The sequence below is a fragment of the Anabrus simplex genome, chromosome 6 (assembly GCF_040414725.1).
Source record: "Anabrus simplex isolate iqAnaSimp1 chromosome 6, ASM4041472v1, whole genome shotgun sequence".
Classification (NCBI taxonomy): Eukaryota; Metazoa; Arthropoda; class Insecta; order Orthoptera; family Tettigoniidae; genus Anabrus; species Anabrus simplex.
In genome coordinates, this window is record NC_090270.1 from 109,048,194 (window position 1) to 109,074,322 (window position 26,129).

The 26,129-nt window shown below is 36.8% G+C and overlaps 1 protein-coding gene across 1 annotated transcript in view; it reads left to right on the top strand.

Moving 5' to 3' along the window:
* Positions 1-22,557, top strand: part of sn (fascin domain-containing protein singed) — a 524,541-nt gene extending 501,984 nt beyond the window's left edge. The window contains exons 5-7 of the mRNA XM_067149067.2: positions 2,381-2,542; positions 6,784-6,920; positions 20,220-22,557. Coding sequence (XP_067005168.1) covers positions 2,381-2,542; positions 6,784-6,920; positions 20,220-20,422 — 502 coding nt within the window. The 3' untranslated portion in view covers positions 20,423-22,557. The remainder of the gene's footprint in view (positions 1-2,380; positions 2,543-6,783; positions 6,921-20,219) is intronic.
* Positions 22,558-26,129: the final 3,572 nt, after the last annotated feature.

A 26,129-nucleotide genomic window follows, 5' to 3' on the forward strand; every position in this document is an offset into this window, starting at 1 on the left:
TATTATATATTGTCGTTGCGCCTGTGAAAACTGCTATGTGAAATATTTCAGATTAGAACTTTGGCTGTTAAGGATCTGTCCTTTAAGGTTCAGCATTGTGTGATGATCCTCAAAGAATATTCTCTTCTTGACGAGATCTGTGCTGCGGCTCAGTATTGCAACGTAAAAGCTTTTCGGCCCGTCGAACACACCACCTCAATACAAATCTTACAACGTACCTACAAAAAAAAAAAAAAACCATTATTAAACAGGGAATAAAAATACACATTATTAAACAAAGATCGTCGTGTCTCATTCTTAAAAATATTTGTTAATTTCTGTTCAAACATCATGAATTTGGAACTTACCTTTATGAAGCCCTGCTTTGTCATCACTCCATTGCAAAGTGCAAAGCCAAGGTTCTTGGTGCAAAGCATTCGAAAAACCGTTGCCCTTTCATTAGCTCGAATCCAAATGGCTGCCAGTTCGCTGCCCCTCCATTACGTCATGCCCCTCACCCTAGTTAGGTCAGTGACGTGCTGCACTTGCCCTTCAGGTGCTCGAACATAGCCACATAGCGGTTTTCAAGGTGCAACAACGATATGTATGAATCATTAATTAGTACTAGTTTTGATTCAGATTTTTTAAATATTTTTTACGGAGATTCTGTTTTAAGGGGCCCATAGACGTGCAATATTATTGCGCAAAGTGGATTGTACAATATATTATTAGCTGCCCACAGACGTACAATATTATTGCACAACAATCGGGTTTATGCAGTAAATAGAATCGTGTGGAGATAATATTGATGGTTGTCCAATATATTGTGCAAACGTGTCATAGACGTCCATTATGCGTGGCAATATATAGTCAATCCATGCCGGTGTTTTGTTTGGTGAACACTCTTTTCTGCATCACGAAGCCGCTTCACTTCCTTTCGGAAGTTTGTACGCAGAGAACTATTTTTTTAAATAACTTCTTGCTTGTCGGTGTTCGGGAATTTTTCGGGATATTTCTCAATAAGCACCTCGTTCTGTTCACCTTTTTTAACGGGATTACTGTACTGTAGAGCCGGAAGGCCATGGTACACTTCGATAAACTCCAAAATAAACATTTTCAGATCCTGTTTGTCTGCCATCACGATACGTTCTTCCCCACTTGTTGATACCTACTGGCGGGAGGACGGAATATTGCACAATATTGCCAACACACGGCACACCTCATATATAGTATTTTGCGATTTGAGCAATATTTTTTAAACTTTTTGATTTCGTACAGTATATTGCACAAACTTTCAATATTAAATACATACTATCAATTATATTGCACAAACCCTGATATTGTGCAGTAATGCACGTTTATGGGCCCCTTTACTCATTCTCAAATAGCCTAATTAGAAACACATAACGTTTCTAGAATATGTGACCTGTGTGTGTGTGTGTGTGTGTGTGTGTGTGTGTGCGTGCGTGCGTGCGTGCGTGCGTGCGTGCGTGCGTGCGGGGGGTTCGAGGGTTTATGATGAACTGGAGGGGCACTTTTGAAACTCTCAATACAAAAAGTAACATTCTGTGCACTATGCATTGGCCGCACTTGTTCTAAATCATACAGCCCTTTCATAATCTTGACAGTTACCGGTATATTAGCTTTCGTACAAGAAAACAGATTGTTGACCTTTAGTGTTTGCCACTCCATCATACCCAGCCACTTTATGAACCAACATGTGGTCTTCCAGAAAATGTACTAACAATATAAATCACATCCATACAGGATATCACGTAGATTTTACTCGCATTAAGTACACAAAACTATTGACAATGATGTTCCAAAGTCTTTTCATGAAGCAGCAGGAACATCAGTGGCAACATAATCTCTGTACTGTTTATCATCCATTCATATTAGGAAAAACAATCAGCAAAATTATTAATTCTCGGCAACTCTTGCTGACAGTAAAATTAAAATTAAAAATTATTTCTTCTTTTTACATGTACATTCCTATGCATGTTCTAAATTGCTTTGTCATTGTTCAAAATGCCAGTTGACAGTTTGGCTGACTTTGGAGAAATATCATAAGAGTTTGGAATAGATATTCCACAGTGTAAATTCTGCATATTACTTAGAATGCTGACGTGGAGTGGTAGTAATAAAAACTGTAACTATAGTGATTTCCGGTTGGCTTAATACTGTAAACGTGTGTTGGGAGGGAGCTTGTCTGTTTAACCATATCCTATGTGTATGCAAGCTAGTAGAAGTTGCTGACAGTATATAACTGTTCTGTATTGGGAGTCAGGACCTAGAGCACTCAACCTGCAGATTTTCTGTTGATCAAATGATCAGAGTAGCTTGCTTCACCTTTTCTGTGCATGTATGTCAAATAATAATTTGAATATTTCTTCTATTCCAGATCTTCAAATGCTCTCTTTGACCTAGTCTGGCAGGGAGATGGCTCCGTAGCATTCCGTGCAAATAATGGCAAGTATATTGCCACCAAGAGATCTGGACATCTGTATGCAAACTCTGATGCAGTTGACGATAATGCCAAATATTTCTTTTACCTCATCAACAGGTAGGAAATATTTTCATAACACTTTCTTTTAAATGTAATTTTGTTTTTACAGTGGTCACGCTTGCAGGATATAAATAAATTAAATAAATCTCAAATAAAATGTGTGCGAAGAAAATGATAATTTTTGTCCTGTGTTTCTAATATTTTACCCGTTGTAATTTTCTGTATGCTGTTTTTATTGAGCCCTTTTTTAATCCTACACTTCTTGCCTTAAGACTGAAGATCTCAGTGGGCATTGATGCCCACCGTCCTTACGCAGCCGGGAAGCAGAAACAAGCTCATCATGGGCTGAGAAGAGAGGAATGAGGAAAGAGCCTATCTGATAGAGAAGGGGTTTCCAGTTAGTAAAGGATAGAGGGCCACATTGGAAATCTTAGGCATGATTGCGGGCTGCATTTTAATAATAGGCCAATTTTCTCAAAATTTCTCAAAATTCTGCAAAGAGAACAGAGGTACTAATTTTAAAGTAATTGCTTAAAATACTATTTTATAATTTCATAAAAGAGTGAAATTAAAAATCAACACTATTATACCCAGGACAATTGAATTTGGAAGGAGAGTACAAAATAATGCCAAATTATTTGAATTAATATTTTACAAATTACAAAAAGGGAAAAAAATACTGTACCTAAACACAAACTGAGATTAATAATGTAGTCAAAACGAAGCTTAAAAGACAGTTTAGTGTGAGTAGTGTGATGGGAACAATGATACACAGAAGGGAACAATGATACACAGTTGTAAGAGGGTAAAATCCCAGCAATTTAGGCCTACTTCCAGGAGTACTTCCCTGAAAATTTCTTCAAGTGTGCAGCACTCTGTACCAGCCTGTACTACCAATGAGAAAAGAACAAAGAATTGAAACTGCTTCTCACACCAATGGCAATTAAAGTATTTCTTGGTATTCATTGCATGCTACAGTAAAATGTCCACAGCGAGGTTGGCATGGAATTCAAGATTTGGTATGGATCGCGTAGCCATTTTTGATAATGGTTAAGACCTAGCACTATCATTCGTGAGGGCTCATTTTTCGCTGAAGTTTGGATTTTACATGTTTTTAAAATCAAAACAAATCTATTCAAACCTAGTGAATACTTCAAAAAAGGAAATAATGCTAAAGAATGAATTAGTTCTTACTTGAGTGTATAAAGAGTATAAAAATTGATACATTCTTAATGAGCTAGATTTTTTTTTTTTTTTTTTGTAAATTTTCCTCGCATTTCTTAAAATATTTGTTTGTTAAAGCCCTCGCTGGCTGCAAAGTATGTCTTCGTGGGCTGCCATGTGGAAAGCCCTGTATTAGAGGATGGCAGTGAGCGAGGATGTGGAGAATGTCCTTGTCCTTCTGTGTATTCATGTTTTTCCTAGTCTCCTTTTTCTGTTGTTCCCTCTTCCCATTTTGACCTGCCATTATGTCTGGCCTGTTTTATGTTCCTTTACCATGTGATTTAATTTGATATTTGTAATGACCGCTTGTAATGTTGAAAATGTTTCTTAGCAGACAAAGTAGGGGTCCCCACACTACGTATTCACTCCAAGAACTCCCACAAATCATACAAGAAATTTGGACAACTTAAAAACTATCAGAAAATTGGACGAACGCCCTGCTCGTTCCACTTCACAAAAAGGTGACTGAACTGATGTGAACAATTACAGGGAAATTTCACTAGTAAAAGTCGCATACAAAATCCTCCCCGCAGCCCTCCTCCAAAGAACACAGGAACAACTAGAACCACTCACAGGCGAATACCAGGCGGGCTTCAGGCCCCACAGATCCTGTGCAGAACAGATACTCAATCTGAAAACCGTTCGGAAACTACAACACACCAGAAAAAAACCCACAATTTGCACCTTCGTGGACTTAAGAAAGCATACGACTCCATTGACCGGCGGCAATTCCTCTTCCAAACACTGAGTGAATACGCACTGGACAACAAGACTAAAAAAATCATCAGACTAACTCACCATCACAACCTCCCAAGTAAAATTCATGGCAAGTACATATGAAAATTTTCAGATAAAAACCGGTGTCCGACAAGGAGATAGACTTTCCGGTACCCTTAAACATAGCCCTGGACAAAATCATGAAAGAATGGGAACAAACTCTAAAAGCTCAAACAAATTGGCAACCATTAAGTATGATAAGAAAATATGTAAAAATATCTTCCCTCGCTTTAGCAGATGATCTCGTGATCCTTGCATCAAACGAACAGGCAGTCAGCCAAATCGAAACCCTTAAGAAATGCTCAGAAAAATTTGGCCTACAAATCTCCTCAAAAACCAAGGTCATGTGCAACCACTGCAACCTCCAGAATTTGAATATGAAATTTGGCACAATCGAAGAAGTAACAGTTCCGATGTCTCAGAGAAATTGTAGTACCAACAGAAAAAAAAACAGAACGCCCTCAAGGTCCGCATCCAAAAAATGAAGATAGCCCTCGGCCGAACGCAAAACATTTACAATAAATGTCTGAATCTTCACCAAAATTCAACATTACAACACCGTGATCAAACCTGAAATACTAGACGCGAGTGAAACACTGGATCTCCACAGAAAAACAGTACTCGAAGACATCCTGAAAGAGGAACGTAAAAAAATCATCAGAAAAATTCTTTGCCCAAAACTGACTGACAAAGGATACAGACTGTAATCTCGTACAAAAACCAAGGAGCTCTCAAACCTTGCGGCCAACATCAGAACAAGACGCCTGGAATTTTACGGACACATCGAACGCCTTCCAGAAAATAGACTGCCAAGAATCTTACTAGAGGCAATAGAAAACATCAAAACAAATAAGTGGACATTGGAAATTTGCCAAGACCTGGAAAAATCAGGAATCAAAGTGGCTGGCATCGCAGACCGAACCTGCTACAGAATGAAAATCAGCAAGTGTGAAGTAGAGTCAAAGTGAAACCACGAGAAGAAGACAGGAGCCAAGTGGACAAAAGAATGAAGAACCACGGTGAGAGAAAAATGAAGGCTGCTTGGCAAAGAAGAAAATGCACAACTTCTAAGTGAGCTTTGCATGATCAGTTTTCTGGGGTTTTTTTTTTTCGCATCTAATAGTAATAGTAATAATAATAATAATAATAATAATAATAATAATAAAATGATGCTGGTTAAAACTCGTAAGGTGCTCTTAGTGCTTCCTTAGGAATTGTAGCATGCTTTACTAGGAATTTGATATTTACCCATGACACTTGAAAAAGTTGATAGGTTTACCCTCATGCTTTGGATGTTTTGTCTGGAAGTGCCTTATAGGTTTTGCAGACTTCAAACTGTCATTGACTAAAATATTGAAGCAATTCACAAAATGTTAATGAAACCTTGTTTTAGAATTGTCTTGATATTTGTACATTTTTGTTTTTGTTGCATAATTAATCTCACCAGCGAGAATTGGAGCAGATATGGAAGGTGAACATACCACTAAATTCGCATCCTGTCCTTTGTTCGGTATTTTCATGGGAGAACAGGCTCTTGACAAAACACTTTCACAGGTTTGCTCTTTACCATTGTGATTCAGCCACTTGGCCATGGTTGTGACGATACATTTACTACTGAAGAAGGTTAACCGCCCCTACTCAGAATGTGCAGAAATCCTTCTTTACAGCAGTGTAGGACTGCTGTTCACTCGCACTGACTGACGAATTTCCGACTGAGAAAAAATTATCTATTCCCATGGCGTAGCAAGGAAGTGGCAGTAAAATTGTCAGGCGGCTCGTCATTAAGCTGCAGTGGGTGGAAATTAGCGCCACAATGGTCGCTTGGGATCTGAACGGGTGCTAAGGGCAATTGCTGTGTTCAAAGATGTATGACTGCACCTGATCTCCGAACTCGTGTTGGCAGGATCTAATTACCAGCCCTTCTAGTCAGCACTTGTGAAATTCTAAATAAGGTAGTGTGTTTGTGTGAAAGTATATTACTTTGAATAGGAGTGGAAGAGGTTATTGCTTTGTTTACTCTACTGAGAATCTGAGGATATCAATAATTGTTCACTACTGAGACACAGATTTTAGGTTATTTATCATCTGGACAGCTTAAAGAGGTTTCATTGTGTTGTTAATTCTTGTATGCTCTGTCTCTTCTGCTGCCATTCACCTCTGCTAGATGGCATTACTGGTATAATTATTCAAAAACTAAATCTTTAACAATGGATACATCAGTTAGTAAATAAGTAAATAAATAAATAAATAAATATACTTTCTAGCCGTAATTATTAATGTGTTTATTTCTGTTGCAGGCCCATCCTGGTATTGAAATGCGAACAAGGCTTTGTGGGTTACAAGAGTGCATCATCTCCCAAACTGGAGTGCAACAAGGCTACGTACGAAACAATTCAAGTTGAACGCAGTGAGAAAGGAGTTGTATTCTTCAAAGGTAATAAATTTTCTCTCTTGCTCTCGCACTAATGTCTTAAGACTGGACACAGCACTGTGACGATGTTCTTGATAAATTGCCTCTGAAGTTTCAAACTTATGCAAAACTCAATATAAAGGGCAGACACTCGACAAATTAATTTTGCACAGTGTGCAGAGGTACACATAGTGTGAGACTCGGAATCACTGGCCAGCATAGTTTGCTCTCCATTCCCGTCAGTCTTTATTTCCACATATCTTCATGCGGCAGGGGGTCTGCTCGCGCATCACAATTTCAGAAGACAGATTGTCATTGATTTTTCAGTAGAAATTACATGAAAATCAGAATTATTGTTCATAAAATATTAAGCTTGTCAATTAGCAATCAAATTGCATCTCACATGATGGGAGGGGCTACAAAGGAACAGCAAATACTTTCAGATCAAAATGATGCTGGTTGTGATTTTGAACTGATTGATACAGTAAACTCTTAACAGTTTTTTGTTGTTGTTTTTCTTTTTTCTACAAAAGGAGAAAAAAACAAATTGACTAATGGACTAAAATACAAAGGATATTTGTATGTTTCTGTATTTTCAAACGTACATCTACTTTTACACAACAATCAAACTAGCATGTTCTCTTTTTCTTTTCTTTAAATGCTATTTGTTCAGGGCGTCGACCTGAAAAGATATTTTGCCCCTACTTGCACCATATGTGAGGAACCTGAGTGTATTTTGTAAATGGCGGAAGTGTTAAGTGTTGAATGAGAAGAAAGGAACATTGAGGACGAGACAAACACCCAGTCCCCAGACCAGGGATATTAATCATTTATAATCAAAAACCCCTCACCCGGCCGGGAATCAAACCCGGGGCCGCAGAGTGACAGGCGAACGCGTTGCCCCCTACACCGCGGGGCCGGACAGCATATGTTTGGTGATATACTAAATATAAATTGCTGTTTTCCTTTTAATTAGTCTTGTTTACAAAAGTAAGCAGTAGTCTGAAAATTAGCCACAGATGAACATGTTACAAACAAACGTAAACTACTTATCAAATTTTTATCTGAAATGCCTGCTTGAAAACTTGGATAATTTAGTTTTAATACTGAAAAGAATCATTCACGGGGTGGACTAGCTCGGCGGCTTAGCTGCTGGCTTCGCACTCGGAAGGCTGAGGTTTGAATCTCGGTTAATCCTGAGTTGAGATTTTCATCTTGGAAATCGCGTGCCATCAGGCCATCAGCCTTAAATCCCCAGCCAAAACCAAAATGAGCAGGGTGGCTCCAACGACCCCAGAAGTAATTGGGTTAAGCCGAAGAAAGCAAAGGAAAGTAGTAGTAGTAGTAGTAGTAGTAGTAGTAGTAGTAGTAGTAGTAGTAGTAGTAGTAGTAGTAGTATAATTTATTATTATTATAGATTTCTGTGTTTTCTTTACAAGAAAATTACAATGAACCTCTCACGACCATGACTTTTGTGCTTATTTGAATAAAAATATTCTATCAGTGAAGTTGTTGTCACTTATTCACCATGATGGCGTAGGTACACAGCTATATCCATCGGCATTATGTCAGATTGCATACATCCTGGCTTCTGTTACCTTCTACAGATATGAGTGGTAGCCTATATTGGTTACAAGAACTACGCAATGGTAACCATCATACTTGAACTGTTCAGTGAAAAATACTCTTTCACCAAAATGAAGGAATCTTTTATTTATTTTTCCATTCTGATGTTTATTTCTATCAATAAGCATGAAGTAGACCAGCCTGTTTGGTGGCCATGGTTATTAACACATCAGATCCATATGGTACGACACCGTGGCTAGATGGTTGGAATACTTTTACCATCAGAATGTTGGCTGGCAGGGTAGGAGAGGTGATGTACAATTTCTAATCGCTAGAATGCATGCCAAAAGCCTGGTTTAAATTCCAAACCTCTTTGCAGTGCTCATATGGAGTGAAGGCATAAGACGCTGTTGATGGTATTCGACCATTGGGTGGAGACGTAAAGCCTTGAACAGACATCTTGGTCCTATTCGACAGGAGTAGGCCATGTGCCCGGCACTGGGCTTAACGTTCTCCCTTCCTACTCTCTTACTTCACATCATTCATTTCTTCTCATAAACTCCTCTGATGAGGCTGACGTCAGGAAGAGCATCCAGCCATAAAAACTCGCTACGAAGATTGATCTCACTTCACACCCAACCCTGTAGAGAAACGGTACAAGTGTAGGGCATACAAATGTGAGATAGAAAGCCTTCCACCAAGTTTGAGGAATGACATCTTAACAAATGGTGATCTTGGATACTTTGTTGCAGGTGTTTCTATGGTAGAGATCTGATTCGGTTGAGATGGAGTTTCATATGCTCGGCTTTTACCTCGACAAAACGCCTCTCATTCACTGACGTGAGATTGTCATTTTGTTGCACATAACAACCTTAAAATCATTTATTGGCATAAGACCGAACCAAGTTCTACACTTCGCTTTGAAGTGTTCGCGTATTGAATGCGATAACGGACAACAATTGTTGATGTTTCTCATTCAGTGCAGTGAGGTTGTCATTTTAAGGTAATCTAATGGCACTAGACTGAACCAAGTCCTGCTGCCTGCTTTGATGTCTTTGGATTACAGATAGACATGTTAACAAATAACAGTAATTCGATATATTTGTATTCTGTGCATTTAAGTGCTTGGATAGTAGACATAGTCTCCATTTGCTCACACTATAATGGCAGATTTAATGAGTGAATTATTTGGTGATTATTTACCAGAAAATTATGCCAATTACTTTTTCATGATATTGTGTCCAGAGAATCATATTTTATGCCACAAAATGCTTTTTTTTTAATTTTTTTTTTTTCATTGTAGCTTGGAGTTTTAGACTTTGTTCAACCGGCTATACGTCCACACATACCAATAATAATTAGAGGAAATGTCAAAACCTTGATTATGTCATACATTGTATATGCGTTTTTAACGATAGCTTCAACATTAATATTAACAATAGTTTAAATGTTATTACTTTGTTGTCACAACAAAAGGATTTTATTTAGGCTGTTCCCGAATCCTGTCCCATAGTATATCACTGAGTAGATCATTTGCCAAACATAATCAGTTGTGGAATGTATGCCATCACTTTTGCTGCATCCGCCACTTCATCAGAAATCCTTCTGGAGAACATAACATCCATGAAGATATGAGGTCTCACTTGAAAGAATTTTTGATCAACAAAGGCTGCAAGAATTTTGTGTGTTAAATCAACAAATATTTATATGAGCCGACCATCCAACGTTTTAAAACTCCACGAAGAAGACGAAAAGAGTAAACAAAGGCAGAAGTGGCAAAGATAAAATACAATTACAGGGACAAACAACTGAAGCTAAAATGACACGTTTTGAGAAAGATGAGTTGAGAAAAGTTAAGTCACAGGAAAGAAAGAGTAATTCCCAGATCTCTACGTCCATCATTACATCAGAAGACGCATAGTAAATGAGACAGGTTAAGTTAATCATATGGGATGAAGCAACCATGGTTCCCCTTCATGCTGTTTCAGCAGTAGGTCAGCTACTTACAATGAATAACAAACCACCTTTCACTAGAAAAGTGATCTTGCTTAATGCAGACTTAAGACAGTGCCTGGCAGTAATTCCTCACTGTTACAGAACAGGTGTTATCCAGTCAAGTTTTAAATATTCTACTTTATTAACTTCACTGAACTGCTTCTAAATTTCAAACAGTGAACTAGGCCAAATGGCACTATTGAGATTCAACAAAACAGTATTTAAAAATTAAAAAAACTTACCATTATTCAGTTGGTTCTTCTTTTCATCCAAGTCAGAGTAAAATGTGTTCTGAAGTAGCATTTTTTTTGACCAAGAAATGAACAAGTTAACATCATCAACCAATAGGTTTGAATAGTTTGATAGGTGACCAAATAAAGTACATTAGCATTGTCTCTTTAATGTGCGGTGGTGTTAATGAAGTAAATAACGCTGTTTTGTGCAATGGAACAGGATTGAATCTATGGAAGCTAAACAAAAAATACATACATGCAGAAATTCAGATGGGCTCAGCTTCAGGAAAAGTGTTGTATACCAAGAATAGATTTAGCACCTGTAATCCGAGTATACCATTTGTTCTTAAATGGAGGCAATTTTCTTTAAATTTTGCCATCTCTGTCACAATGAATAAGTCACCAGGATAAATTTTAAAGTTGGGATAAATTTTCCCATTCCAGTGTTTTGGACAGTTGTATGTACTCTTTCTCAAGAGTACACAGATCCATAGATGTCGAAGTACAACTCCGAGCTATCACTGCACTCAATATAGTTTGTAAGGAAATACCACAATACATGTTTTGATTCCATTTGAATGCCATATAAAACCTGGAAATTGTAACTTTTATTCATATGTTACATTAATTTAGAATTTCCAATTACTTCATAGATAGTATTTTCAACTATCGAAGACAGTCTTATGTACTAGTGGGATTATAATGATGCAACAAGTCCAAGAGTATATCTGTTAATTTTACGCTCTGAAGAAGAGAACAGCTTAAGTTTCTCGAAACGTGTACGGCTTTCAATAACAGCAAACTGTTAGTAGTATTGATAAGGTGGAACAAGGAGTTTACATAAATGAATGTTCAATTAATTTTAAGTCAATGCGGACCTAAGATAGTTGACCATTATGGTTAAAATAATTCATTCTGAAGGAGTAGTGTTACGAAAATGTTGCAAACTTTGGGCTGGGAAGACTTGTGAGTAAGGAGATGAGATGCTCTACTGTGTGGTATGTTTTGAGCTGTGGAGAGATAACATGGAATGATGTTAGTAGACGAATAAGCTTGAGCGGAGCTTTTAAAAGTAGGAAAGATCATAACATGAAGGTAACAGAAAGAGGACAAATTAGGACAAATATTCATTTATAGGACGAGGAGTTAAGGGATTGGAATAAATTATCAATGGAAATGTTCTATAAATTTCCAAGTTCTTTGAAAATTAAAGAAAAAAATCCACCAGGTAAACAATTGATAGGAAATGTACCTCCTGGGCAACAGCCTTAAATGCAGATCATTGAGTGATTTGATTGATTAATCCCTCATAAAAATGGAGGTCCCGTATCTATGATCACTCCCCAAGAATAGATTTAGCACCTGTAATCAGAGTATACCATTCCTTCTTAAATGGAGGCAATTTCCTGGAGGCAACAGCCCGTAAAACTACAATACAGGCTTGCTTGGTTTGTTTCTGTAAGGTGCTATTTTACAGCAAAGTGGCCATACATACTTGTGTTGTTTCATGCTTGATTACTCTGCTGTATGGTATACACTGCTGGAAGCACTTTTGATGTGATAGCCACATCAGGTGATCTCTAATCATATTAAATGTCCAGACAATTTACCCTTACAAATCAAATTGCCTTAGTACACTGTTATTAATCTAATTGCTTTAGTACTACAAATAAAATTTAAATGTAATCTAACGTTCATCTGTTTATAGTTTTTATATCACCATACGGTAGTTACTGTTTCACCAGTATCTTCAATATTATAGCAACTCATACCGAAGTGTAGTAAAGTCTGCTTGTGGTAAAAGACACTGAACTTATTATTCTGAAAAATAATTTTCCAAGCAGTGACAGCTACCGGTATCTTCTGAAATTATTTTGGTTGTTTGCATAGATATCCCTTGTCACAGAAATTTGAGGGATGATAGATCACCGAGCTCGATAGCTGCAGTCGCTTAAGTGCGGCCAGTATCCAGTATTCGGGAGATTGTAGGTTCGAACCGCACTGTCGGCAGCCCTGAAAATGGTTTTCCGTGGTTTCCCATTTTCATACCAGGCAAATGCTGCGGCTGTACCTTAATTAAGGCCACAGCCGCTTCCTTCCCAGTCCTAGCCCTTTCCTGTCCCATCATCGCCATAAGACATATGTGTCTGTGCAAAGTACAGCCAGTAGAGGTGATAGATCTGCATGCCATCATCACTGGCTTCTTGCCAAGACATCTGCATCCTAGACAGTGCACATATGATTTTTGAAAGGATAAAGTTCACTCCCTGTGGTTCAGATTTTATGTAAAACTCGAGAGTCTTACAATCAAGAAATCAACTGTTACATAAAAGTACAACCTTGCTTTTTTACAGAAATTTATTGGATGAATTCTTGTGCAACTTTTTACGTCTAGGAGTCTTTCTTCAAATTGGTATGTATTTTGTAATGAGATATGAATCATAAATATTTTCTCAAAAAAAAATCTATTTGAAATAGGATGCTGGAAAGATCCACCTTGCCTTGCCAAGGTGAAAAACATTGTACATGTTTTGAGAAAAACAAACATTCTCTTTCTCAGCAATAATATAAACTTGTTTCATCTGTAAAAGTTCAAAACAGAGCTTTTATATAATGATTTATAACAACAATGAATAAAACAATGTAACAGTTTTCATTTGTTTATTCTGATTTTAAAAGAGAATATTTATATCGAGACTTTCAGTATCAGTGAATAAAACATATATAAATGGTAGGAACATTTGAATATACACACACATCAAAAAAAAGTTCTAAGGCATTATATGTAATGTTGAAGTGCTACTTCCAGTTTATTGACAACCAAAACCAAACAAATCACTTCCACTGTAAGCTAACAGAAATACAAATCACTTTTCTTGAGGTAAGCCTATTGTATAGCAATCTCCTTCAATACAGAGTAACATGGCCCCTTGCATGAATGCAAGCCTGCACCCTGCATGGCATGCTGCCCAAAAGTTCATTTAACCACTGCTGGTCTAATTTATCCCATTCTTCAGTGGAAATCTGCGTAACACCTGTAGATTTTATGATGGGGCAGAATGTGTTGGCACAGCTCTTTTCAGTCAATCCCAAGCATGTTCCAAGGATTCATATCGGGTAAACATGAAGGCCAATCCATTCGGGCAATACCAGCACGATTGATGAAATCATTTACGATGCCTGCACAATGAACACGGGAGTTGTCATCCATAAACTTGAATACTTCCCCGAAATGCTGATGAAACCATTCAACGATGGGTTGGAGAATGTTATTTCTTTGTTGGGGAGCATTAGGTGTGCCCTGGATGGACAAGAATCACGTCCAATGCCCCCACATGATGCCATGACATGTTGTCGACTGTCATCGGGTATCGGACATATGGGGCATTCATCTGTGAAGAGAACTTTGCGCCAATTTTCCATAGTCCATTCTTAGTGATAGTGTGCCCATCTGTACCGTTCAGCATGGTGTCACGGTTTAAGTGGTGGGCCTATCACTGGTCGTCTAGAATACAGAGAGGCGTTGTGGAGTCTGTTTGGTTGGACACATGCCTCCCAGTGGCCCCTATAAAGTCATTGTTAATCATGGTGGCAGTGTGATCGGGGTTCCTGCGGGCTAGAAGTCACAGATACCAATCGTCTACAGCAGTTATTGCCCTAGGGCGACCAGTACGGGGCAAGTCATAAATTCTGTGTTTTGAAAATTATTCAAGTCCATACCACATCTCTGTAGCTCGCTGCTATTTGCATCGCAATGTCTCTTGTCGACAGTCCTTGTTGATATAAAGCAGGGGTTTCCATTTTGTAAGGGCTCGGGGGGGCTTATTGGAAACCTTAGTCATGTTCGAGGGCCGCACTTCACTAATAGGCCAATTTTCGTAAAATTCTGCGTATAGTAGACCTACGGAAGTACCATTACGAAATAATATGCATAATGCAATCAGAGATGCCAACTTTCAAGAAAGGTAATTCGTAATGCAGCCGTTAGGGCAGGGGGGGGGGGGCGGTCGCAGATTCCCCCCCCCCCCCCCGTAATCTTACTAACTTACATATCATTTAATTTAAAGCTTGTAGTTCCTGTTTGGTAAACGTACATTGGTGACATGCTTTTTCTTTTCATATCATGTGCATCCTCTGCACTAACAGAGCACTTAACAGTTCGGAGTTCATATTAGCACGAAATTCAGTCTTGTTCTTCTTCATCATGCGCATCCGAAACACACTACAAAACACATGTGAATGAGATTTTGAGGAATGCATTAAACAATGCCATCATTATTTCATTATTTCGCATTTCGTAACACACGATTAGCATATATCCTAGAAGAGCAATATATGTAAATTTGGCAACCAAAATCGCAATAAATACATCTTCAACAGTCATGCACACAGTATTCACAATTAAACGGAGTTTGTCACCACTTTACCGCCAAAACAAAGACAAAAGAACTCGCATACTTGCATGGAAGTCTGATTATGTGATGAACAAAGACAACAACTCCGCAAGATATACCACTTCACAGGTGCCTATATTTCCGGAACTGGAAGCACACTGCGTACACTGCGTTCGGCGCGTGAAAACTCGAAATATTCTTAAACGAGGGACAGGAAAGGGGTATAAATTATTACTGAGAAATCCGAAAATATTATTCTGAGAATTCAAGCCGCCTTGTGCATTCTTTTCAACACTTCATACACTTAGATTTAAAAATCAACAAAAAATCGTAATTTGTGGTGTGTGATTCGTAAAGGCGTAATTAAGATGGGTAATTCGTAATTATTACGATTAAATCGTAATAGTTGGCATCTCTGTGCAATTGAAATAAAGATTTGATAATTTTAATTACCTAGGTAAAACATTATTTTACAATAGCACAAAAGAGTGAAATTTGGAGCCGGGCTGAGTGGCTCAGATGGTTGAGGCGCTGGCCTTCTGAAGCCAGCTTGGCAGGTTCAATGTTAGATCGTTCCGAGGTTGCTCAAATACGTCGGCCTCATGTCAGTAGATTTACTAGCACATAAAAGAACTCCTGCACAACAAAATTCCGGGACTTCGGCGTCTCCGAAAACCATCAAAAGTAGTTATTGGGTCTTAAAAACCAATCATTACTTTAAATTTGGATTTTAAATTTTTATAAATAAAAATAATCTATTCAGATCAAGTGAATATTTAAAGACGACGAAATCAATTAAATTGGTTCAGAATGGGGTCTGTACCGGATATAAAAATTAATACATTTTTGAATGACCAACAAAATTTTCTTTTGTAACTATTCTCCACATTATTCATTAAAATGCTCTCGCGGGCCGCATTATATGGCTTTGTGGGCTACATGCCATTTGGAAACCCCTGACATAAAGCAACAATCAATGTGGGATCAAATATTGATATCCGTCTTCTTGCCATTGTAGAACGTCCATACACTGAGTACAAAAGCCCTGCAATGTTGTCTGAACAAAAGCACGCATGTAACTGCCTCAGACATTCAACGAAATGGGTATGCTTGTGATTGATGGGGCTATACACAAGTTTGTTTACATGTTAAGACAGTCAAAGGATGAGCTGTTTTGCATCATATCAACATGGGTCGAGGAGTGTGTTTATGTCTTACACAGGTGATGCATAATGTCCGGCCCCGCGGTGTAGGGGGCAACGCGTCCGCCTGTCACCCGGCGACCCCGAGTTCGATTCCCTACTGGGTCAGGGGGGTTTTAATAGTAAGGATTGTTATTCCAGGCCTGGGGACTGGATGTTTGTGACATCCTTAATCTTCCTTCCCTCACACACACAACATTCCACACTGCCGCCATTCCAATTACACGCAGGTTCATACAATGTGGTGCCAGTAGTGGCAAAAGATCCACATGGGTCGACATCCCAAATGAACAGCATTTTTTTAAAAACATATAAAAATAGTCATTATTAAGATGATGTTAAATAAGATTAAATTATCTTATTGGTAAATTTAATTTATAACAAAAACAACTTCAATTTTTATTTACTGTTTATAGAACTCGTCAAAGACCATGTACAACAAAAACATAGATTCTGATTTATACAAATGAAAAACACATATTCTGATTTATAGTTCATTTATGGCTAAGGGCCTTATTTTTTGGTGAAATAAAACTGTTGATTTCGGTGTTAAAACTAACACTATTTCGGTAGGTATTTCGTGAAATAAATTGTCATACTGATCGATGTTTCTTGTGAAATATTCCTTATGGTATGGGGTAAATCTAACTAATTTTGTGATTAGGGGTTTTAAAGTGAACACTTGTAATGTTTTAAATTGTTATTAAACCTTAGAACAACCAATTATACAAAATGTTGTAGAAATAAATATCGGTAGGCCTATATAAATCACTGAAACCTCAAAATTAATTTAGGCGGAAGTTAGGAATGTATACGTAGCCTACACGTTTTTGCCGGTCCCGTGGTGTAGGGGTAGCGTGCCTGCCTCTCGCCAGGAGGCCCTAGGTTCAATTCCCGGCCAGGTCAGGGATTTTTTTCTCGACCTGAGGGCTGGTTCGAGGTTCACTCAGCCTACCTGATTAGAACTGAGGAGCTATTGACGGTGAGATATCGGCCCCGGTCTCGAAAGCCCAGAATAATGGCCGAGAGGATGCGTCGTGCTGACCACACGACCCCTCGTAATCTGCAGGCCTTCAGGCTGAGCAGCAGTCACAGTGCAGGCCAAGGTCCTTTCAGGGAGTTAAGTGCCGTGGGGTTTGGTTTGGTTCTACATGTTTTAACATTTTGAGTGACTTGTCTCCAAAGTAAAAAAAAAAACTACGCATGGTTTCAACATTATCAGGATTCAGAGTTGTGCGACAGTCAGAAAGTATGTTTTTGTAAACAAAGCAGCCCCTTTCGCTGACCACATTAGACGTCGGAAACCATAATACTTGCGAACACTTGGTGCAAATCCTCCTAAACTTCACTAACAATGTCTTCTTTCTTCTCTTCTATCAGACGTGCTTTCACTGCATTTTGCAAAGCCATATATCCCTGGAAGATATTCGTGGATATGCTGGTGCTGCCCGGCCGGGGATGAGTAATTCAGACGGTTAAGGCGTTGGCTTTCTGAGCCCAAGTTGGTAGGTACAATCCCGGCTCAGTCCGGTGCTTAAATACGTCAGCCTCGTGTTACTAGTTTGATTCGTGCGTAAAAAACTCCTGTGGGACAACATTCCGACATCTCGGCATCTCCGAAAACCGTAAAAGTAGTTAGTGGGACGTAAAAACAATAACATTATTACAACTCAACCAGGCGATTTATTTATTTATTTATTTATTTATTTATTTATTTATTTATTTATTTATTTATTTATTTGCTCTTTGCTTTACGTCGCACCGACACTGATAGGTCTTACGGCGACGATGGGATAGGAAAGGCCTAGGAATTGGAAGGAAGCGGCCGTGGCCTTAAAACCCCGGCATTTGCCTGGTGTGAAAATGGGAAACCACGGAAAACCATCTTCGGGGCTGCCGATAGTGGGGCTCGAACCCACTATCTCCCAATTACTGGATACTGCCTCCACTTAAGCGAATGCAGCTATCCAGCTCGGTGCGATTTATTTAGAATAGGCCTACTAATATCGTCATATTTTATAATAAAGTCGGTATTATTTATCTTCCCTTTTATATTCATCCATGTCCTCATGCCAGGATTATCCAATTTTTCTATAGAAATGCTGGCTTGCATGAATGCTTTTGTTGTGTCTATTACAAATTGCTCTCTATCACTTTTCAACTCCTTTGCGATGTGTAAAGTATCGCCGATTGTTATTTGCCGCTTAAAATTATGTTCATTTGCTTCATTCTTCTTCTTTTTGTGTGTTTCTGATTCTCTACAGTATTTATCGCACGCATCTCTTCGTTTTCACGTAATGCGAACATTACAGTACTTACACATTAGAATCTTTCTTGCAGTATCAAATACATAGAACGCCTCACTGTTGTATTCCTCGGCCCTCGGAAAAACTGTTGTGACTTTAGTTTTCAGCATTTTTGTACTTAAATGTTGGACATTCGCTGATAAAGGTTCATAAGTGGCGAACTTTCAATGCGAAAGAGTATAATGCGCACTGCTGTATCTACAACCGATCTTGCTACGACCACAACGCCATTTGCTGTAATCGATAACAGATATCGATTTTTAATGACTGCCTTAGAGATCGCGGAACTGAATACACATACTTCCGATACACAGGGCTCATCGCTTTGTGTGCATTTGTGTAGAGAATATACAGCGCTATCAATCAACTGAGAAGGAAACTACTATAGTCAAGTTCTCAAGAGCATTTAAACGTTTATTAGAGATCTTTTCCGATACGATTTCGCATTTTTCTTACCAGGTGGGGTATATTTCGTGATTATTTGCGCGATTCGCGTAATAAACAGATTTCGCGATATTTCGCGAGTTCATTTCGCTAAAATACGTTACGGTACGGTACCTACAAGGTCATATAAAGGCTAGAAAGAAGATATGAAAAATTTCGTGCTTATCGCTATTACCAAAAAATACGGCCCCTATTTATGGCATACAAGAACCTGTTAATTAAGAGATCTTTTAATGTCTTTTGAAATTTTTTACCATTCAGATTTTTTATTTCTTAGGCAGTTTGTTGTAGAGTAAGAATCTGATAAAAAGAGGATGAAATATAATGTGGTCTTAAAACAAATAAAATGTTTATCATTTCTAACATGCTTCAGCATACTTCTCTATTATCTTCAGCAGTACCCTAGTAGTAAACGTCTTCTTTTGCAATCCGATCATAGGATATATATACTCAGGCTCTTTTCTTTTTTTGTTTTCTAAATGATTATATGCTGTCTGTAATTTTTTCATCTAAACTTGTATCAAAACTATTTTTCTGTGCAAGATAAATTTCTAAATTTTCTACAGCGTTCATGAATTTCCCTTTTTTTTTTTTTTTGTGCCAAATGTATTAATTCCATGTTGCTATTAATGTCTGTGAATTTATGATTGTTTTTTATGCGTTCTCCCATTGCTGAATATCTTCTATGTTAAGCAGCATTAACGTGTTCCGTATATCTTAATATACAAGTCAATACAGGAGTAAATAGCACCTATTACGGTCAAATTATTTTATCAACAGTTGTAAATGTTTGTCGACACACAGGAATGTGGGAAGGAAAATGCATTGTGATAAACACAATGACATAGTGTTCGTTTTCGTGTTCCTATTGCTCTGTTCGACTCGATTCGACACTTGTCGTTCCTTTGCATTAAATAAATATTTGAGTTTGAGTAGAAAACCTTTTGGACTCCCAATAAACAAACTTTCTCTCAATGCACCCATAAATTTTTACTGTTGTGGCCTCGATTAAGTGTATATTTAATTATTTCCAGGGAACAAGTAGTTTTCTTGCCAGTGGTTGATACCTTGTATGATGCTTCTGATATTAGTCTTTAGTGTTGTTAATATTTATAAAATATACTATTTTGTGGTGTGTTGGATTATTCTTCAAAGTATTTTATGTGTATTTTCTTACTTTTAGGTCAAAATGGAAAATACTGGCATGTTGATGGTGAGACTGTGACTGCAGATTCAGACACACCCGAAGGCTTCTTCCTTGAGCTCCGTGAGCCTACACGAATATGCATCAAGAGCGTCGGTGGTGAATATCTTGTTGCTGGAAAGAATGGAGCCTTCCGTCTGGGAGATACAGATTATGAGAATGCTACCAAGTGGGAGTACTAAGTCTTTTTCTTACTTTAGCGCCTTCTAAAGATATGTCCAATGTCTGTTACTCATTTGTTTGTGTGTTACGATATGGCATAACACTGTGTGAGAGATTTGTGTGTAGGAATGGTTGGGTGTCAAAACAAAGGTAGAAACAGTTTTGTAGAATTTCTTGAGATGATAGAGAGCAAGTTTTTATTAAAACCAAAAGGCTTAATGAAATGATTAGGTTATTTATTTATATGAAATATAAATGTGCTTATTGGTGTTCAATGACAGTTGATAGAAGAAGGCATTTTTTTTTTTTAATTTTATTTATTTTTTATGATTTCAACTCCAGAAATATTTCTTGAAATAGGGTATTATAAAGTTGTGCTCCAAAACTAGGAACATTATGTATATCACTTCACTAGTTTCTATGAAAATAGTTGCTGTAAAGTGAATTTAAAGCAATAGAAATTCCAAAGATTTCTTTTCCAATTAAATCTAAGTAGAAGTTTATAATTTATATGTATATATTATCAGCAGTGAAGATGAGAAATATGACTTAAGAGGGAGGAGTACTTTTAATAAATAGGAAATCGAGTGAGGAAGTGTAATGTATATACCCCATTCTGTTATCAAAAGGAAACAAATTTTTGCTAGTATTGGACAATGGACATTTAACTATGACATCTTGAAAATTAATTAGCATTAAAATATTAAATATTTGTTTCCGTTTAAGGTACGGTATAAGATATGTGTATGTAATGTGTTTCCCACAAATGAGAAACCATACAAGTTTAAGATGATGCTCTGTATAGACAATGTCATGTAAAAAGTGTTAATTGAGATCATTATTTATTTTTAACTTTTATAATAATCTTACGAATATTCTTCATTTAACACTATATTACATGGCATTAAGATTTAAAAGTACTTCTCATATCATGGACATAGTAATTTATCAATAATACCTATTAACACCATATTTATGAAAAAAATCCATTAAATTTCAAGGAAGGGTAAATGGATTTTCATTGTGGTGTAGGAAATATCATTCCAGTCATTCAAGGTTCTTGTAAAGGAACCTACCAATTTTTGCTGTTTTCCATTGACTGCAAAATAGTCTGTTGGCTGGATTTGTAAAAGTGTAAAAGGCCTACAATGAAGATAGTTTCTGTCACCTAATGACAAAGTCATGACTAGTTCTTCCATAAATCAAAAGAGAGAAAGGAAAGTACATCCATAGAACTGGAAATTTATTGCCTTGAACTTACAAAAACACAACACTGCCCACACAGTCTTGCATACCTCGACATTTTTGCTGAAGACTTTTCTAGTCTAGATTTTTAAAATAATTGTGATTATGTTGTTGGGTCTTTAAAGTTCCAATGGCTTAGAAATAACTTGCAGGGAAAGCTGATGACCACCAAAAAGCTCAATATAATTCTCTCTCTAAATAAACTAGTTTTTGACGACTTACCAACATTTTTATTTATTTAACTGTAATTTATTAACAAAGCAAACTTTGAAATTTGGATTACAGTTTTGCACAAAGCACAGTTTACTATCACACAAGAAGAATGTGCAATGTTTAGTAATACGATAGGGATGGCTTGAAAAGTAGGCAACTTTTTTATATACATATGTTTTCAAAAAGTATTATTTTGAATGGACCAAAGTTTCTATAATGATTAAAAATACAGGAACATTCCCTGCCAACATACTTCATAAACTACTCTGTCTTGATATATTCACTTTTAAATTTTGTTTTTTATATATAATAATGAAAATATCATCACAGTTTCTATTTTTATGTTTTCTTTATTGGTAACTTCAAAAGTGAGAAGGGTAATGCAGTTCTTTTGTGCTGCAGACTCTTGACACTTTCCTAACTTTTATTGTATATTTCAGATAAAGGTAAAAAAACCTATGTACCAGTTATATGTAGTTACAGTGGTAAATTGTGATAGGTAATAGCACAATATACATTTTAACTTATATAATTAATGAACTATAATTTTTAATAGCTGAAAAATATTTGTCAGTTACTTATATCCTGAAACTTTTTATAATGTTACATTTTGTATATGTAATGTACATTTTTATTGTAAGAATATCTGTCTTGCTTTAAATACATCCTTAATAAATATATATTTGCTTATTTTCTATATGATTTGTTTTATGTTTATACCCCAAGATACCTGTTAATATATTTCCTTACAAAAGTCACCATTTAACAATCCAATCTCCATGCAACACTAGAAAGGCATTATTAAAGGTCTCAGTTTCTTAAACAAGCATGCTTTCTTGGCAGTTTGTTTTTATTGAAGAGAAATTATTTGTAATTTGTGTTTCTAATAATAATAATAATAATAATAGTAGTAATAATAATAATAATAATAATAATAATAATAATAATAATAATAATAATAATAATAATAATAATAGATGATGATGATGATGATGACAACAGGGTATGGACTGGATCTAGACTCAGTTTCTCATAATTTTCCTTCAGACTTCTGTTGATGTAACCAGTTGAATTGTCTGGAGACTTCTTCTTGTTAATAATGGAAAATGAGGGGTGAACAATGGTGAAATTAGTTTTCTCATTGGAGTTATGAACAACAATGTCTGATTTTCTTTTAGGTGGTATGATTTTTGTATGCCTGTAGAGAAACACAATCTCCAAATATAGTTTGAATTGCTGGTCTGTCTTCATATTCATATGCATTTTATTCAGATCTCGATTTGAAGGCTGATAGAATCCCGAACTGTCCACCAGCAACTGTCGTAGACAGCCTAAGTGTCACTGAAGAGTCATACTAAGGAAACTAAGAGCGATGTACGGTAGTTTCCTGTTTCTCCTCGCTGATCCAGAAAATATGCTATCACACATCAGTCTGCCAAACCCACTGAAATGTACACACCAACCGACCGAAAAGTAACACTTTCACACCATTCATTACAGAGACAAGCTGTATAAGGATGGTATTACTAGCATTCCTCATGTCTGTCATTTTCATATTGTCAAAGCAGGAAGTCTAAGTCAGAGCCAAGGATGAGACTGAGACAAGTCGGTGAAAGTAACAAATTTGTTCTAGCCTATACCAGAAGACATACTGCACAGTAGACACTACCTTTCATCAGAAATGTATTCATAATATAGTGTGAAGTTTGATGTTACTAGCATGAGTGTGTTTGGTTTATTATGTTTTGTAATTGGTATTGCAGTTGAATGTGCCTTATGTTTGCTAAATTTGGCACCTAGCAATCTATTGTTTCAAATGAAGGATACATTTATTTTTATGTGGCATCTTCTGCACCAGAATCTTGATATGAGATTTCATTTTGTAATTGATATTACATGGTTGTGAATGGCTTAAAATGAAACCACCATCCTTGTGGGCTCTAAGCTAGAGCTTTGAAGTAATTATTATTAGAGAGAGAGATTTATTAAAGAAATAAATCATCCGTCCTCCAATGAGGGTGACCATTTGGATCCGGAATACAGTTTCAATTTCAATGGTTTAAAAATATCAAAAGATGAACATTTAATCGTTAATGCTGTTATCTTCTTTTTTTTTCCAGGGTTAGTGGGGGAGGAATGTAACTCACGTTCTCAGGTATAGGTGGAAATGAATGATTTGCAGCGAGTCCCTCAGTATCTGTATTACTATTTTTTCTAACTCGCAGAATGGAACTTTCAAATTTTGTAGGAAGTTCGATGTCTGACTAGGGAGGGTGCCTCTTGCTCCGAAAAGCAGGCCTGTGACAATCCACCGATCAATAGGTATTTTATACTTAGATGAAAGGTAAGGCAAGCACGGAACATAAATAGCTTGCTTTTCTAGGTCCACATCCCGAGCCTGATTAAGGTCTCTTTCAAAGCGAATGGTGGGATCTAAGACCATCGCTTTCATGTATAACTATGGTATGTCACAATTAACTTGACAATACACCACACAGTATGTACAGAAGGCTCTGTCATCAAGCTAGCAAAAGCCAGGATACAGACTATTTAGAGTGATACTGTTATGAATAAGCAGTAAAGTAAAGCATATACCAGAATGACATGCATATTATTCTGAACAAAGCTTGCAACCCTTGAGCATTTTCTGGAAAACATGTTTGAGCTCTTCTGAGGGAATTCTTTTAGTTTCATGTCATATGTTGTGTTTGATTTCCTATGTGTTTGGTGATTGAATTTGTTCATTTTATCTTTTAGACTTTCCTACGAATAAGTCAAATCATGTAATATCTCTGATTTGCTGGGGGCTACAGTTGATCACTGATCACCCTTTTATCAAACAGTCCACTTATTGCTGCTATAGAATGAAGTTCTATTTGGGATCTTGATGAATCTCACCAAAAACAACCATAATCCTGCTCCTGTTCCATTAGCTCTACAATGAACATGTTCAAAATTTGTATGATGTACTTCTCCAAACTAGGTCCTCTTGAAAAATTTTGGGATGATAATTCTGTTTACACCAACACCAGATAAAATGCCTCCTTTTGTAACAGGTTTCAAAATGTTGCACATTGAGTGTCAGAGAATTATAGGAAAGGAAACACTTGTTTTTTGTGTGTGTGTTTTTGACAGCTTGTGAATGATTGGTGTATACGGGTGGGTGGTAAAGAAAGAAAAACTGCTAATGAAGCAATGCATTGAAACTTGCTGTGTATCTGGAGAATGGATGCATCTATTTTTATTAATTATTGAGATATTGTTCCTCTGATCGTACATTATATCTTAATAGTTATATACATAAATCACAATCTTGGATGTGAAGGTCTTTTCTAATCTTTGCCGAGTAAATCCCGGTACATAAAATCAATAAAGAAGCAATTTATTTTAATTTGGGGTTTAATTTTAACTTGCTGCAAAGGAAGCCTGTGTGCACTGATTCAGGCATGATCTTCGGAAACTATAAATTGATTCATTGATATTATTGGATTAATGAGGATCAGTCCAGGAAACCGTTCTATTTTCATAACTACCCAGTATAATTTAGGAGATAGAACTTCTCTGCTAAATAAGCCTCTCTGTTTCTGGTCCTTTCTGGCTACTTTACAGAATGATCTTTGTGAAATTTGTAGCAACTTTCTCCTCAGAGTTGCTCAGATGTGTGCTCAGCTTTGGTCAAAATTTCTCCATATGGTATATTATAAAGAATAGAGTATTTGGAAATCCTTTGGCCCGATGCAATACTCAACAATTTCTAAAACCTAAAATAAACTGTATCAGTAATATATAACCAATATTTGGGGAAAATTAAGCCTCATTTTTGTGGTGAATAGAAAAACCCTTCACACTTAGTCCTGCTTGCAGTATATAAACACACTCAGGATTATTTTTCCCTGTGTTTTATGCACAACAAAGCCAATGTCAAACCTTGATAAAAAGAATTAGAACACTCTGCAAATGCTTACCATGTAGATTAATGTAAACTATCAAAGACATTAATTTATCAATAAAGCAGTAGCTTTTCAGTCTTATTTTTTTCATCATTAAACTTCATAAGTATATAAATTGATGGCCGTTTATTTAAATGCAGGAAGTTTGTTTTCCAGTATCAGTATTCTTGAGATACACAAAATTATCCAAACGTGTTCCGCTAACCTGGTTTACTTTACAGGAATGCTTGTTTGGTAGATGTAGTACCAGCTGAATTCAGATTTATTCTAAAAGTATTGGTAAAATGTTATTTTATTCTTGGAATTAATATTGTTGGGA